The sequence below is a fragment of the Convolutriloba macropyga genome, chromosome 9 (assembly GCF_964194025.1).
Source record: "Convolutriloba macropyga chromosome 9, txConMacr16.3, whole genome shotgun sequence".
Lineage (NCBI taxonomy): Eukaryota > Metazoa > Xenacoelomorpha > Acoela > Convolutidae > Convolutriloba > Convolutriloba macropyga.
In genome coordinates, this window is record NC_134476.1 from 48406953 (window position 1) to 48424514 (window position 17562).

Sequence of the window (17562 nt, forward strand, 5' to 3'; positions counted from 1 at the left end):
TTTCATCTTTTTAATATCACAAATTTTAACAATTTTTTTGATGAAACTTTTTGATAACAGGTTATTGTGTAGTATCTAGTTGTAATGAAAGGTTTTCAAGATTTTAACCTCCCGAAGTTTAGTATTTTTGACAAATCCTGATTTTTTTCAATTTGACTTTTTTTATTATTCAGGTTTTTTTAGGCTCAGGCGTCAGAAAACCTCCTTGAACGTTTGATAACAAGTTACTGAGAAATTTATTGGGCATGGAATAGTTAACAAGTTTTTAATATCACAATTTTAAGCAATTTGTTGATAAAATTTTTTGCTAATAGGTTATTTTATAGTTTCTAGTTGTAATGTTGTAATGGAATGTTCTTCAAATTTTCATTATAACAAATTTAAGCAGTTTTAAAAAGGTTTCTTCTAAATCTTTTTGAATTAAAATTTTTATGGGCACCAGGGCCCAGCGACCTGCTGCAAGGTTTGATAATAAGCTGCTGCATAGTTTGCAGAGTTAAAGAATGGTTATCAATATTTTAATGACTTCAGTTTCAGCAATTTTTTAAGAAAATTAAAATTTTCCTCCCTCAAATTTCTATATTTTTATATTGCTCCAAGTTTATGTATCATTATGAGCCATTAAAACTTCTTCAGGCTTGAAGTAGGACACTGGATAGTCCCTTGAGACAATGAAATGGTTTTAAAGATATTAATATCTTAAAATTTAGCTAGAATTTATTAAAACTTGCGATTGTTTTCAAAATTTCGGTCTTTTTTTGTTTCCCTGGCCTCAACAGTCAAGGAACCTCCTCTAGGGTTTGGTAACAGGTTACTGTATAGATTCTATATGCAATGAAAGGTTTTTCAAAATTTTAACCTCAGGAAGTGTAGGATTTTTGACAAAATTGCATTTATTCAATTTTTTGACATTTGTTATTATTCAGTTTTTTTTAGGCTCAGGGGTCAGAAAACCTCCTTAAATGTTTGATAACAAGTTACTGAGAAACTTTTATTCGCCATGGAATAGTTGATAACTTTTTAATATCACAAATTTTGCAATTTTTGATAAAAGTTTTTGATAATAGGTTATTGTTTAGTTTCTAGTTGTAATGGAATGTTCTTCAAGATTTCATTATCACAAATTTAAGCAATTTTAAAAAGGTTTCTTCTAAATCTTTTTGAATTATAATTTTTTCGGGCACCAGTGCCCAGCGACCTGCTGCAATGTTTGATAATAGGCTGCTGCCTAGTTTCCAGAGTTAATGGAATGGTTATCAATATTGTAATGACTCCAGTTTCAGCAATTTTTTGTAATGACTCCAGTTTCAGAAAACCTCCTTAAACGTTTAATAACAAGTTATTGAGAAACTTTTATTGGTCATGGAATAGTTAACAACTTTTTAATATCACAATTTTTAGCAATTTTTGATAAAACTTTTTGATAATAGGTTATAGCATAATTTGTAGTTGTAATGGAATATTCTTCAAGACTTTAATATCACGAATTTATACAGTTTTTGAAAAATATATTCTTAATTGTTTTCATGTTTTTTGAAATTGTTTGTCATTTTTCAGGTTTATCCAGCCTCGAGTGCCAAAGAACCTCATGTAGTGTTTGATAACAGGTTACTACATAGATTCTAGATGTAATGGAATAATTTTCTAGATTTAAACGTTACGGATTTAAGCAATTGAATACCGGATAGTCTCTCGAGACAATGAAATTGTTCTGAAGATATTAATATCACAAATTTTAGGATGATTTCGTTAAAATTTGCAATTGTCTTTAAAAATTTTGAATATATTTGTCCTTTTTGAGTTTTGCGGTCAATACTGGCTATCGGAACTTTTTAATTATTGCAGATGGGTAACTTACTGAAAACTCCTGAGACAAAAATGGTTTTAGACTTTTTTTCCTGCGAAAAGTAGAAAATTTTCTTGAATTTTGCGCTTTCAGTTTTCCCCTATATTATTAACAGCCGCCCCAGCTTCTCAGACGGCTATTATAGCGATCCTATTTTTTTTTACTTTGTCAGATAAAATTTTTTCTTTCACCTCAGTTCACAGCTTGTTCAACTTTCTGCGTGAAATCTTCTAGCCTTCTCTAGGCTAGTTTCACTCTTCTCTCATTCTGCTAAAAGTCTTTTTAGACAGGAGTTAGACAATAGAAACGGGATAAAACCATTAAGCCCAATTTTAGTTGCTCGTAACTCGAACTTTGTTCTTAGTTACCATCTCTATTTGTATTGATACTAGAACCTGTGTGGTCTGACTACAAAATCGGAGTACTTTCAGCTACAAAATGACATCAAATTTTTTCGCACTTTAAAATTGCTTGTACAAAAATCATTTTTTCTAGTTTTTTCTCTTCTTTCATTCCCAATCCTGGATATGAGAATCAACGGCGGCTATTTTCCGGCAATCTGCCGGGTATGTTTTAATTACTCACAAGGCTAAAAAACTAGAAGTTGCAGAGTCGAACCTCATCTCGGAAAATACTCTTTTCGCTCTCTCGCTCTCTCTTTCTCTCTCTCTCTCTCTCTCTCGCTCTCTCTCTCTCTCTCTCTCTCTCTCTCTCTCTCTCTCTTTTGTCGGTTGGGATTTCTTTGCTTCTCTCGTTCACGTCTCATCTCTTTTTCCCTAACTGTTTTGTTGACGCCTTACTTCAGCTGCTGTTTTGTGGCGTGATGTCATCTATTATCCGCAGCTCACGTCCCGTCAATTAGGCTAAAGCTAGCCTAAACCGTGGCTAGCTACTGACGAAGCCAATCGCTCGTCGGTCGTTTGAGAGCCATTCGCCCGACGTTGATCGGTTGAGTTTTTTAATAGCCGCGAAGCAATATGTTAGGCTATTATTGGCCTTCTCTTGGTTTTTTTTTCATCGTCAAGATTTTTGTTACTACCGTCACAATCACCTCAAATCTGCTTTTTGTTCATTCGTTCATGCAATTTTATCTGAATTGCGTGCGTGACGTCATTTTTCACTCTTAGTTAATCCTTTGCCAAAATTTATTATCTCTGCCTTTAATTAAAAGATTTTTTTAATCTGTCTTTCTTTTTTTGCGACTGCAGATCTGCGAAGCTATTGCCGCTATTTTGTGGAACTCTTCCAGCTATGTTTTTTCTTTGACACAGTTCGTTGACATAAATTTTGATTCTTTTTTTACTTTTGCTCCTTTTTCATTAATAGCCGCCCCCAGCCTCTCAGCGACTATTATTTAGGCGCTCTGCTTTTTTAAAATTTTGCTTTACCTTTTGATCACGTTTTTTGTTTTTTTTTAAAAGTCACAATTTTGACGCTTGTGACTTCTGACTTACCTAACTCTGTTTCATCTAAAAGGTTTTTATACTGTTTCACGCATTCAATTACGCAATGTATTTTAGACCGTCAATGTCAAAAGAGCAAAATGAAAAGAAACGGGAGAAACCGATAAAGCTCGGTCATTAAGTCATAGTGCATTAGGTTATCAAAGTTTATTAGAGCGATTGCTAGCTGATATAAGTATTAAGCTTAATAGCTTTCTGTTTGGAAGCTGAATTAAGTATAGTTTAAGATCCTAACTGAAATCGCAAATTAGAACACTTTTTGACACTGAAAGAAACGGAGAAACTTTTGGTCAGTTTCTGTTTCTTTTCTATTTCTGTTTCAATCCCGATGTTCATCAAGCTCGTCAACGGCTCAATATACCGGCTATATTGTTTTGTCTCGCCATTTAGTATCCTTAATAACAGTATCATTGGTTGCTTATGAGGCTTAAATTAAACTAATTAATGTTTTGAGTTGATGGCTATTGGTTTTCATCACTTTTACACTATTTGTTGTCAAAATTTTTTGATGAGTTTTTGCTTCGAGAGTATTTGCTGGCTGTTCTTATTCTTGTCTTCTCATTTAAGTTCAATGGGGACTGGTCTCTAAGGTTGCTTATATGAGGTACTTTAACGATTTTTTCCCTCAGTGTAAAGCTAATTCTTTCTATGACTTTTACTTTCATTGTTTTCAATGAATTTCAATTTTTTAGGTCAGATTTTGAGCCAATTGTTGTCTTTTCTCTTAGTCTCCCTGATACCAATTGTCATCGGTTGCTGAGGATGCCTTTTTTGCTTGATTTTATCGTTTCGGTTATAGCTATTGCTTTCGTTGACTTATGCGCTGTTCGTTTTCAAAAAATGTTGCCTAATTTTCGAGTTTGTTAGTTTTTATATTACTTATTCCTGTTTAATTGCTCTCAAACGAAGTTTGTAGCAATTATATTAGTCCTGTTGGTCTTTTTTTTAATGCGATTTTTCGCTTGACCGATTTTTCGTCTGACGCTTTTGACTTTTCGTCCTCAAAAACGGGATAAACAGGTAGCGCCCAGCGGGCATTAAGTGCTCTTAGAGCCTTTCAGCTCTGTTTCAGCTCAAACTGTTTTGGAGACTTATACTTATACTTATGGTGTGAAGGGCGGTTCTGAGAGGTTGAGAAACCCCCCCCCCCCCCCCCGTTGACCCCCATCCCCACCGCGCTGTTGCCCCCCCCCCAACCCAGTGTTGCCCCCATCAGCCCCCAGTGCACCCCCCCCCCGTGGCTAGCTACTGACGAAGCCAACCGCTCGCCGGTCGTTTGAGAGCAATTCGCCCGACGTTAGTCGGTTATGTTTTATCATTTAGTTGCATTTATGAAAGATTTCATGAGTTGCTATTGAGTTATTGGTGGATTTTATCAGTTGCCTTGGATCATGGCAACCGTTTTTGAAATTTTGATGCGTGGTTTTTGAAAATAAAATTTGATGGATATTGGCATGTAGTTCTCTGGTTTTCTTACTCTGACGCCACTGTTTTCCACAAGTACTTCTGGCCAAATCAATTTTTGCCAAATTTTTATTTTTGCTTCTGTTTTACTTTATCTTACTTCGATTCCCACTAAGTTTGCATTACATACTAATTCTAGGGACGTGTAGGGTCATTTTATTTTTAAAATAAGTTGTCAGATTTAGGAATTCTGGAAACACTAAATCTAAACACTTTAACTATTTTTAGAATTTTTTTCCACATATATGGTTAGGGGCTTTGTTGACTGTCCTGGTTAAATGTTGCTGTAAAATAGTTAATAGTCGGCTCATTAGTTACTTCAATTCTTTCGATTGTATTTCAGGACTTGTTCTGCTAAATTTTTTGTCGATCAAAAATTTATTTGGCTTTACCTTAGTTCATATCTTGTTCAACATTTTGCGTGAAATCATTTTGACTTCTCTAGGCTAGCTTCATTCTACTAAAAGTTTTTTTGAACATTAGTTGCTCAGAAAAACAATTAAAAATGAACAAAGTCATTATTGAAGAACGAAATCAAATTAGAAACAGGATAGACCCATAAAGCCCAATTTTAGATGCCTGCTACTTGACTTGAACTTTGTTCTTATAAGTCTTAATTAACATATCTGATGGTTATTGGTATTAATATTAGCCAGTGCATCCTCTCGTTAAGGAACAGGAGTATGCATGACTACAAAATCCAATCAAAAGAGTTCGCACTTTAAAATTGTTTTTGTGCTACAATCATTTTTTATCATTGTTTTCGTTCTCTCGATCCTAATCGGAGCTATGGGATTAAATGGCGGCAATCTGCCGGTTATGTTTTTCACTTGTACTGTATCTGTCTTTTAAAAAAGTGGTGAATTTTGAAATTTTATTCGTCTTTTTGTCATATCAGTTAGTTCCAACAATCTCTTGGTTAATAGCCGCCCTCATCTCAGCCGGCTATTATAGCGCTCCTATTTTTTTTTACTTCGTCGATTAAAAAAATTTCGATTTACCTCATTTTGCCGTTTTTTCAACATTTTGCGTGATATCTTTTCGTTTTCTCTAGGCTAGTTTCTCTCTTCTCTCATTCTGCTAAAAGTGATTTTGAAGATCAGTTGCTCAGCAAAGCAATTCAAAATGAACAGAGTCAGTATAAAAAATGGAAGTCAGAAGTAGAAACGGGATAAACCCATAAAGCCCAATTTTAGATGCCCGCTATTTTAACTTCGTTCCTATAAGTCTTAGTTACCATCTCTAATGCTTATTGGTATTGATAGTAGCCCCTGTAGCCTCTCTCTAAGAAACAGAAGTACGTTATGTTCAACTACGAAATACCATCAAAATAAATCGGACTTAAAAAATGTTTTTGTACAAAATTTTTTTTTCAAAATCTTCTATTCTTTCAATCCCAATCATGCTTATTGGAATCAACGGCGGCTATTTTCCGGCAATCAGCCGGGTATGTTACCATTGGTTTTCTGATGTTGTAGCATAAACAAATCAGTATATAGTTTTTAATAGCCGCCGTCAGCCTCTCACCGGCTTTAATTTAGGCGCTCTCGTTTTTTATTCGCGTTATCTTTTGCTCACGTTTTTGTTTTATTTAAGTCACAATTTTCACGCTTGACTTCTGACTTACCTCACCCTGTTTCAACTGAATGATTTTTAAATCCTCTCACTCATTAAATTACGCGATGTGATGAACACTGTCACAGTCAAAAGAGCAAAATGAAAAGATACGGGATAAACCGATAAAGCCCGTTCGTTAAGTCATAGTGAATTAGGTTATCAAAATTTATTGGAGCGATTGCTTGCTGATATTAGTATAAAGCTTAATAGCTTTCAGGTTAGAAGCCGAATTAAGTATAGTTTAAGATTGTAACTGAAATTACACCATAAATTAGAACACTTTTTGACAATGAAAAAAGAGAGAAATTCGGTCAAATTATTTCTCTTCCTTTTTTAATCAATCCCAATGTGCATCAGTTTTGTCAACGGTGGCTATTTTCGGGCATTTTGCCGGCTGTGTTTAATGTTTTGAATTTGTCACTGTATTTTTGTTTTGCCAATTGTTATCTTATGACTTATTTTTTTGAAAGACACTCGGCTTTGTGGCGTAAATAGGCCTAATTAAATTAATGTGTTCGGTTGACAGCAAATATATGCCGAACGTCAAAAGTAAGTTAGCACCTCCTTGGTTTACGAAGTAAACAGTCAATTTGACACAATATTACTCAAACTTGTAGTCATATTTCGCAAATGGTTACACCTTTGGTGTCCCCCACACTAGTACTTTGGGCTCCAATAAAATTTAGATAAAACGCAGTGTCAACCTATTATTTGCTGTTCATTGTTGTCCCCCCGCACAGACACGATTGCCCCAACCCCCTCCAACGCGCTGTCGCCCCCCCCCCCCACCTCACTGTTGCACCCCCTCTCCCTATCAGCCCCCTGGTGCACCCTTTCCCATGTGGCTAGCTACTGACGAACAAGCGCTCGCTAAAAACACGCAAATTATGCACAATTTCAAGCTTTTTGAAAAGTTTTGTCATTTTTTGAGTTTTATCAGCTCTTGGTGTCAAGAAACCTCCTCTAGGGTTTGATAGTAGCTTACTGCATAGTTTCCAGTGGTAATGGAATGGCCTCAACATTTCAACGTCACAAATCTTTCGCGTTTTTCCTGACAAAACGTGCAATTTTAAGTTTTTTTCATTATTCGACATTTATTTTTAATAGCCGCGTCCAGGCGGATATTGCGCTATTTTAATTTTTTTATCGTCTAACAGATTTTTGTTTTGTCTTACCCTGACTTCTTGGAATTGACTTTTTCAATGAGTTCAGTGACTTCTACTGTTTTGCAGTTAAAATTTGTGTTCGTGACGTAATTTCTGCTTTTAGGTCAATTGCGTGACTTATCTGACTCAAGAAAATGACTTCCGAACTCACTTATGGAATTTTAAGGTTTATGAACATTTACTAATTAAAGGTCAATAGTGTGCACCAAACTTATATGCCCTACTTCCTGTGTGATGGAGTCTTGAGTTTTAATATCGAACTATATTTTTGAAAAACTCCAATAGGGCTTTTTCCCTGTAGAGCAGATGTGTCATAAAAATGACAGTCCGAATATAACCTAAAAAGTCTAGTGGTCTATTAAAACGCTGGTGGTCGATCTGTAAATCTTATTTCCTTAGTTGTTTCACTGCATGGTAGGCCATAAGCGTGTATCTCGGATATTATCAGGCAATCTGCCGGCTATTTTTCATTATTCAAGTCTTTGCAGACCCAGGAGACGGGAAACCTCCTTAAGGGTTTGATAATAAGTTGTTGAAAAGTTTTTATTTGCCATGGAATAGTTTTCAGTTTTTTAATTGCACAATTTTTAGCCATTTTTTAAAAAACTTTTTGATAATGGATTATTGCATAGTTTCTAGTTGTAATGGAATGTTCAAGATTTTAATATTACGAAATTAAGCAATTTTTTAAAAAAAATATTTGCAAGTTTTTCAAACTTTTTTTAAGATTTTTTCCAGTCTCGAGAGCCAAGGAACCTCCTCCGGGGTTTGACAATAGGTTACTGCATAGTTTCGAGATGTAATGGAATGTTTTTCAATTTCTTAACATCGAATTTTAGCATTTTTTTGACAAAACTTTCAGCTTTTTTCAATTTCTTACGTTTATCGTCATGATTCAGTTTTTACAGCCTCAGGGGTCAGAAAACCTCCGTTAGGACCTAATAAAAAGTTACTGAAATTTTTTCGGCCATGGATTGATTTTAACTTTTTATCAGCTAAAATTTTAGCATTTTTTTTTATTTTTTAAGTTTTTTGAAAATTTATGTCATTTTAAGGTTTATCCAGCCTCAATAGCCAGGGAACCTCCTCTAGTGTATGATAATATGTTACTGTAAGTTTTCTAGATGTAATGGAAAGTTTTTCAAGACTTCATAATCCCGAATTTAATAAATTTAAATTCAGTCTTTTTTGAATCTGATTTTTTTTTCATTTTTTTGGCACCATGGCCCAGGTACCTCCTGCAAGGTTTGATAATAAGCTGCTGCATAGTTTCTAGAGTTAATGGAATGGCTATCAGTTTTTTATTGTCTCCAGTTTCAGCAATTTTTTGAGAAAATTAATTTTTCGTTTTTTCGAAAAGCTATTTTCATCTTTCAAGTTTATGGATCTTTATGAAGCATTAAAACTATTTCGGGCCTGAAATAGGATACTGGATAGTCTCTTGAGACAATGAAATGGTTTTGAAGATATTAATATCTTAACAGATTTTGTTAAAATTTGCGATTGTTTTCAAAATTTTTGAATATTTTAACGATAACTACGATCATTTTGAGAGTTAAACCATCATTACTGACCAACGAAACTTTTAAAACCCTGCAGATGGGATACATGACAGAACCCCAGAGACCAAAATTGTTTTGAACTTTTTTTTTCAACTGCGAAATTTTGATTTAATTAGTAACAAGGCTAGAAAACAAAAAAGTTGCATAGTCGAGTCGTAAAAAAATGTTCCTAGCTCTCTCTCTCTCTCTCTCTCTCTCTCTCTCTCTCTGTCTGTCTGTCTGTTGGGGCTTCTTTCCTTCTCTTTCTCATTCGCGTTTTATCTCTCACAATCGTGATATCATCATCTATTATCCTCATTAACGCTGAATTATAGTAGGAATGTTTTTTTCTTAAATGACTTAACTTGCACTTTTCAGGAAACTATTGTTAGTTGCTCTCAAACGCAGTTTGTCGTAAATATGCTGATCCTGTTTGTCTTTTTTTTGCAATTTGTCGCTGGACCGGTTTTTCGTCTGACCCTTTGACTTTTCGACCTCAGAAGCGGGACAAAGAGGTAGCGCCCAGTGGGCATTAAGGTCTTCTAGAGCCTTTCAGCTCAATAGCCTCCAAGTGTGCGATTCACAGAAACTGTTTTGGTGACTTATAATTATGGTGTGAAGGGCGGTTCTTAGAAATTGATCCTACACCCCTGACCACTGCCCCCACATCAGTCCCCTCACCAATCCACTGTTGCACCCCCCCCCCCACCGGCTGCGCTCACCTCACATCCCTTTAATTAGGCTAAAGCTGGCCTCACTAAACCGTAGCTAGCTACTGATGAAGCCAACCGCTAGCCGGTCGTCTGAGAGCAATTCGCCCGACGCTAGTCGGTTATGTTTGGTTCCTGGCCACTCAGTTGCCTTTATGGGCCTTTTCATCGGTTTCCTGATGAAACATAATTGAATTTTTAATTGTTTCTGCATACGATAAATTTTGTAGCCGATAATATTGATGTGAAAAATGCAAAGCGAATAACATTTTAATCAAAGTTGCCGTATGTTTCGTTGCCTTCTGACACCTTGTATAGGCATTTGTGTCTTAACTAAATGTTCTTTTGTACAGCTCACTAGTCAACAATTTTTTGTCACCATTTGCTTTGTGAAGCTTCAAACGGAATTACATATTTGAAATTTTGCATTTTTTTCCGTTTGTCCCCCCCCCAATGGCACGTGCTCTGTAACTGGAGGAGCATAACGTACTGGGGGCACTAACGGAAAAGATCCAAAAGTTTTATGAAAATCTTTGTTTAATAGCCGCCCTCATCTTCTCAGCCGGCTATTATTGCGCTCGTATTTTTTTTTTACTTCGTCAAACTTTTTTTTCGCTTTACCATTTTGCCGCTTTTTCGACATTTTGCGTGAAATCTTTTTGACTTCTCTAGGCTAGTTTCTCTCTTCTCTCATTCTGCTAAAAGTGAATTTGAACATCAGTTGCTAAGCAAAGCAATTCAAAATGAACAGAGTCGGTATAAAAAATTGAAGTCAGAAATAGAAACGGGATAAACCCATAAAGCCCAATTTTAGATGCCCGCTATTTGAACGTCGTTCCTATAAGTCTTAGTTACCACCTCTAATGCTTATTGGTGTTAATAGTAGCACCTGTAGCCTCTCTCTAAGAAACAGAAGTATGTTCAACTACGAAATGCCATCAAAATAAATCGGACTTAAAAATATTTTTGTACAAAAATCTTTTTTTTTTCAATATATTCTATTCGTTCAATCCTAATCATGCTTATTGGAATCAACGGCGGCTAGTTTCCGGCAATCTGCCGGGTATGTTTTTAATATTTCAGGAAGATTTTACCGAGCTATTTGATGGTTGAGACGCTGGTAGTTTGAAAGTTGTTGAATACTTTTATTTCTAGTGGTTTTGTTAGCTAAAAACAAAAAAAACTATGGCCCGCTCTGTCCAGCTATTTTTTTCATTTGTTATTTCTGAATGCATAATTAAGAGCCGCCGTTATCTACTCAAACCAGTATCAATAGGTGATCTCCTTTTCTGAGCGTTTTGGTCCCCATCCCCGCCCTATAGGACAGCAGATTTACGTTTGATTAACTCTCCTCGCTCACCGTTTCAATTGAATCGAATTTAGAATCAGTTCAGCAAATTTATACTATAACGCTCAAGAAAAAGCGAAAGCAAAAATTGCTTTTACTAGTAAAGCCCGGGCTTTATGTATAAAATGCATTATTTTTTATCAAAATTCATAGAGTGTATTTTTAATAACTGGTATTAGTATTATGCTTGTTTTTCTTTAATTTACAGGCTGAGTTCAACATGCGTAGCAGCACATTAGATTACTTTTCGACACTTGAAGTAAATTTTACTATCATTTTTTTCTCTATCTTTTTATAGCTGTTTCAACCCCAACGTGGGTCCGGGCCAACGTCAGTCTCTCGGTTATGTTTTTGAATAGCCGCCCTCATATCTCAGCCGGCTATCATAGCGCTCCTATTTTTACGACTCGAAGAGGGGTATTGGAGAAGTCCTTTTTTCAATCAATTTTATTGGAGTGATTTTTGAAGCGGGAAATGAAACGCGTGAAAAAATTTGGAGTGATTTTGCTGAATAAAATTGAAGAGCGGAGCGAAAAGGGAGTGGTTTTTGTTCATTCAGCTGTTTTTGAAAGAGCGAGAAACTGATGTCTGAAAAATTTTTCTAAGCGAGCGAATTTTTTACGTGCGGCTTTTAAATGCAGTTTTTTCCAACTTTTGATGGTTATGAAGTTTGATTATAATATTGTGTTAGTGTTAGTCTTGTTATGATAGGAATTGAAGTGTTCAAGTAGTTAATTTGAGGTTTCTGCTAATTTGGAGGATTTTGATCAGTTTTGCTGATTTTTAGACAAAATTTAATGGTTTTTTGCTTTTTTTTTTGTTTTAATGCTTTAAGTGGGAATCGAATAGAAGCTGGTTCCTTAAGATATTTTCTGTTAACAATTGACTAAAGTTCTCTTGGTATCAATTTTTTTTTTGGGAAATTTGGTAGAAAAGTTGAGAAATTTTAAACCATTTTTTTTGGAGTTGTTCTTTTTTAAATCTGAGAAGTTTCTTATCCTATTATGACTTGCCCATTGTTTTGCGTACTTTTCATTGCTCTAAGTGCAGAGGAACTTTACTTGGTTTTATGCTTCCTTGTACTATTAAAAAAACTCATTAAGTTTTTCTAGTTTTTTGTTCAATTTGTTTGATTGCCGTTTCTGTTCTTCCTTGTTTTTATGGAATTTGTGGAGGTTCAGGTTTCTCAATGGTTGTCGTATTTGTTCAGTCATAAGTATGGGCAATTTTATCCTTCAAGTCGTTTCCGGAATTCTTCCGGCTATGTTTTTTTTTAATCAATTTTATTGGAGTGATTTTTGAAGCGTCAAAAAAATTTGGGGTGATTTTGGTGCTGAATAAAAGTGAAGAACGGAGCCAAAAGAGAGTTGTTTTTTTCATGACGCTGTTTTTGAGAGAGCGAGAAATTGATGTGTGAAAAATTTTCTCCAAGCGAGCAAAGTTTTTTCGTTCACGTGCGGCTTTTGAAAGCAGTTTTTTGCAACTTTTGGTTTTTATGAGGTTTGATTATGATATTGTATTAGTTTCAGGCTTGTTTTGATAGGAATTGAAGGTTTCAAGCAGTCAATTTGATTTTTAATGCTAATTTCGAGATTTTTGATCAGTTTTGCTGATTTTTAGACGAAATTTATTGATTTTGTACCTGTTTTTTTGTTTTACTGCTTTAAGTGGAATTTGAATAGAAGCTTGTTACTTAAGGAATATTCAGATACCAATTGCCTAAAGTTTTATTGGTATCAATTATTTTTTTCTTGCGAAAATTGACAGAAAAATCGAGAACAATTTTTCTTATTTTTTGTTTTTTCTTTTTTTTTAAATCTTAGACAAGTTTCTTAGCCTATTATGACTGGCCCATTGTTCTGCGATTTTTCTATTGCTCTAACTGCAAAGGAATTTTAATCGGCTTTTTGTTTCCCTGTAATATTTAAAAACTCATTAAGTTTTTCTAGTTTTTTTTGTTCAATTTGTTTTTGAATGCCGTTTTTTTCTTCCTTAAATTTTTTATGGCTTTTGTGGAGGTTCAGGGTTCACAGTAGTTGTTCTAATTGTTTAGTCATAAGTATGGGCAATTTTCTCTTTCGAGTCGTTTCCGGAAATCTTCCGGCTATGTTTTTTTTTTACTTGTCGAACTTTTTTTCGCTTTACCCATTTTGCCGATTTTTCGACATTTTGCGTGAAATTTTTTGACTTCCCTAGGCTAGTTTCACTCTTCTGTCATTTTGCTCAAAGTCCTTTTAAACAGCAGCTGCTCAGCAAAGCAATTCAAAATGAAGAGAGTCAGTATAAAAAAAATCAAAGTCAGAAACAGAAACTGGATAAACCCATAAAGCCCATTATTGTAGTTATTATGAGAGACAGGAGTATGTTCAATGACATCAAAATAAATCGCACTTAAAAATGTTTTTATACAAAAATCAATTTTTGTTGATATTTTCTTTTCTTTCAATAGCAATAGAGTTATGGGAATCAACGGTGCCTATTTTCCGACAATCTGCCGGGTATGTTCATCCTAGATTCTCAGAAGATTTTATCGCATTTTGAAGCCTGAATTTGAGTTCAATTCTTTGAGTTAATTCGATCCCGTTACGTTATCAGAGTCGAAATCAATTATGTGAGGCGACTGAATTTTTTCGATTTATTTAGTAATTGTATTGCGTTTTGCAATCTTTCCATTTTGTGAAATATATTCTGATGTCCTTAAATATGCCAAATCGACCCTAGTAACGTTACGTTATGGTGCACCTCCCCTTTGGCCGTGGACTCAGGTATTTAGTCATCAGGCCTTTAGAGGAACTTGTTCCAAGTCATGAGGAGCAGAGCATTGGTGCAAAGACCTTCTGGGGTCCAGCTCTTTGAGAAGTTGAGTCTCGTGAGCCTCAAGTCTCCTTAAACCATCTTTCGGGACATAGCAGAGCATCTGTTGTCTGGACCAGGCCTGCAGTGTAGCCACTCATATCTTTTGAGCTCTGCTTTCACAGATACAACACTAATCAGTCGTATTATTTCTGTGGCTATCGCTACATCCATCTTGTATGGACCTTGCACAGTATTTCCTACTAGAAGATTTTCATTTCAGATACTAATTGTCCGCAGGGATCACACACAATTTTCTCATTTACTACTTATCAACTTTCAGTCATAGTGTAGCATTCGTCTCAGGCTCCCTCACATCTCAACCTTACTAACCCTGGGTTTGCTGCCTACTAGCAGGGTATTTCAAGCCGATTAGGGTTTCGCAAGAGACGTTGGAGTCTAGCCAGATAGCTACTAAATGGTCGAACTTCATCTATTAGTCTCGATTTCTTTTTCATTACTTTGTTGATTTTCGAGTCAGTAAGACCATCTTTTGCTCATTGGAGACATTTCCAACAGGTAGAGGTCGGTGAGACATGGCCTCAAGAGCCACTTTCCTACAGGGTCCCGCCGACTACTCTCCACTTTTGCTCCCTTCTTTCAAGGGCACTGTTCAATGCTCTGCCTCAACTCCCTCATCTCAGGCCCATGCCTGCGCTGATGAGTATCGGACCGGCAAGGAACACATTTTGACACTAAGTCTTTGTGTCCTGGTGATTTGTGAGATCGCTCGAGGACTTTTGCCGCTTCGTTAAACCGAAGTCTACCCAGGATTGCCCACGAGGAGGATACGGCGACAATAGAGACCCATCCGGCATTCTACTATAGGGATTCTTTCGGCATTCTACAGTAGAGACCCATTTGGCATTCTACTCCATCCCGTAATGGTACATTTCCGGACACCCGGCTATGATAAATTGACGAAGGCCGATTGTTACTAATTGAATTGCATTTCAGAGTTATGCATTCCGACAATCCTTGCGTAGATTAACTCCCCCCCCACTCTCTCTCTCTCTCTCTCTCTCTCTCTCTCTCTCTCTCTCTCTCTCTCTCTCTCTCTTCAGTGGGTTGAACTCGTTCTTCATCTCGTTAGTTTTCTGGATTTGTATTTTTTCCACAAAGAAATAACTCACTTGAATGCGCAGATTGGTTTTTCATGCAATATCTTTAGTTTTTTTGTTATCGGATGTCGTCTCTGTTTGTAAATGGAGCAGCTGATTGTTTAGACTGGCAGAGTATCTGTTACAAAATATCAGCCAGCCTCTGTGGACTCTGGAGGATGTGTCTCCTCGGAACCAGAGCATCACGAGTGCAGAGAAGGTCACTGCTTTCGTGTCTCTCCTCATTCAGGTTTTCGAGAACCACTACAACGGGGAGGTTCCACTGGCCTATGACGTCAGAGGAGAGTGGGGTGCCATAAGTCTGAAGATGGCACTGTCGTCATCGTCCAGGCACTATGCCAGTCGATCCTTTCAGGTAGTGGATCAGGTTTTTTAAGTTCAATATAATACTAATAGATAAACAAAATTACCTTTCGCAAGCGTGATAGATATTCTTTTTTAAAAATCAAACGATCAAGGAATGTAATCTCTAAGCCCCTAAGCAAATCTATTTCATTTTAGGTTTTTCGTGGGCTAGAAATCACTCCACTGTCTAGCGATGTCTCGGAAGTGCTGATTCGTCTAAACGATACTGTGGGCGAAGTTGGTGAAGAAACACAGGGGTATGTTGTTGAGATCATGCAGACGTTATCGAAAATGTCTAGTCTAATTGTGGACCAACCCGAGTTTGTTCCTCAGCGTCCACTGTCGCTTTTTACTGATCCGAGTATGGTTGACAATATCGCAACCAGTACTACCAACCGAGGAGCTAGTTTGAGCGCCCGTTTTGCCAAAGCAACGACAAATCCTGCACATGTATCCTCGAGAAAGAACCAATCATCTGTTGCGGCTGCAATTCTCACCAGTCGCAGACCAACTGAACTTGATGTGTTTTATCGCAGAACTGCTTCCTATAATGGACCGGCCGCAGAAGCTCTTAGAATGGGGTTTCCAGACAACTCGAATACAACTGAAAGGGTTCCGGCTATGACTGGACCTTGTAGTACCACTTTGGATACCCATCAAAGATCTGAGATCAGACGGAGAGATCTCAAGGCTAGATCTCAATGCCTTCCTAGGGATTTTGGAGATACATTGTTGTCTCGAAGAGGTGGGCATGGCATCTTTGACGATAAATTGTCGGTCCTTTGTCAGATATTTTGGGCTGTGGTGTCCATGTTGGAATCGGACTTCGAGTACGAATATGTTCTAGCTCTAAAGTTGTTGGATCAATTACTTAGTGGATTGAAAATGGAGAGTAGCAGACATCAAAATGCGTTGTGTCGTGTTTTCCACCAGATGAAGTGGAGCGTATTCTCTGGACTGCAGCCTTTAGTACTGAAGGGGTTGACGCTTCCATCCGCTCTGAACTTGACCAATAAGATTTTAGTCAAGTTCACTCCCTTCTTGTCAATTGTATCTTTCTTGGACTCCGACGAGAGAGGTGAGAGTGTCAATTTTCTGCCTAGAATCCTTGAATCACTTTTATCCGACTGTATACGAAAAAGTTAATACAACATGAAGTGAGATTAGTTTCCACCAGGATTCACGTTAGGGAAACGTTATGCGGCGTGGAAATAATTGATGCAATCGTTGGAACGTGGTAAAAGATGAAATTTGTAGGCGGAGTTTTAGGAATATAAAGATTTGAATGTTGAGTGGTTTGATTGATGATTTGCAGGTCTGGTGGTGAACATTCTATCTCTGCTGCCAATGCTGTTTGAGTCATACGATGAGCCCTCTGAGATGCACTTGGAGTGTGCGGACTCAATCGCAGCCGTGAGTTAATTCACATTGGTTTGGCCTTTGAAACTAGCCTAAATTAAAACCCTAAATTAAATTATAACCATTCCTGAATAGCAAATCTATTCTTACTTTTATTGAGCAAAGTTGACAAATTCATAGGCCAAAAATACAACAGAAGAAACGTGCGTTCTTAGCGGGAAGAAAAGCTGAATATCCGGAATAGCTGATTTACTGGTGGATGCCGCTATTTTATCTCGTCCAGTATTCTCCCCTGATATTTTTAATAGAGTGTAACCGCAATTTTACTTGATGATAATAGGGTCATTTGTTATGTAGGAGTGTAACAAGATGGCGGATAGTGTGGCTGCCACAGCTCAGAGCAGACCTGCGACTTCTGCTTCTGTCCTATCTGTCTCTGCATCTCAACTAGAGGGTGATCCGAACAATGACGACACTATATCCATCACAAGCACCACCACAGGTATTTAGCCTATGTAGAACGTATTTTTTTTGGAAAGCAGTAATAAGTCCTACTTCAATTGCACTCAATTAAGTACATACAAGAATTTAAATTAATACTCATTGTCAAGGTTTATTAATTGCTCTCAAACGAAGTTTGTAGCAATTATATTGGTCCTGTTGGTCTTTTTTATTTGATTTTTCGCTTGACCGATTTTTCGTCGGACCCATTTAACTTTTCGTCCTTGC

General features: G+C 36.7%; 1 protein-coding gene across 1 annotated transcript in view; it reads left to right on the top strand.

Moving 5' to 3' along the window:
- LOC142346249 (protein furry homolog-like) overlaps positions 1-17562 on the top strand; it is a 144509-nt gene that overhangs the window by 77028 nt on the left and 49919 nt on the right. The window contains exons 29-32 of the mRNA XM_075398764.1: positions 15235-15484; positions 15631-16552; positions 16790-16887; positions 17191-17335. Of these exons, the coding sequence (XP_075254879.1) occupies positions 15235-15484; positions 15631-16552; positions 16790-16887; positions 17191-17335 (1415 nt within the window). The remainder of the gene's footprint in view (positions 1-15234; positions 15485-15630; positions 16553-16789; positions 16888-17190; positions 17336-17562) is intronic.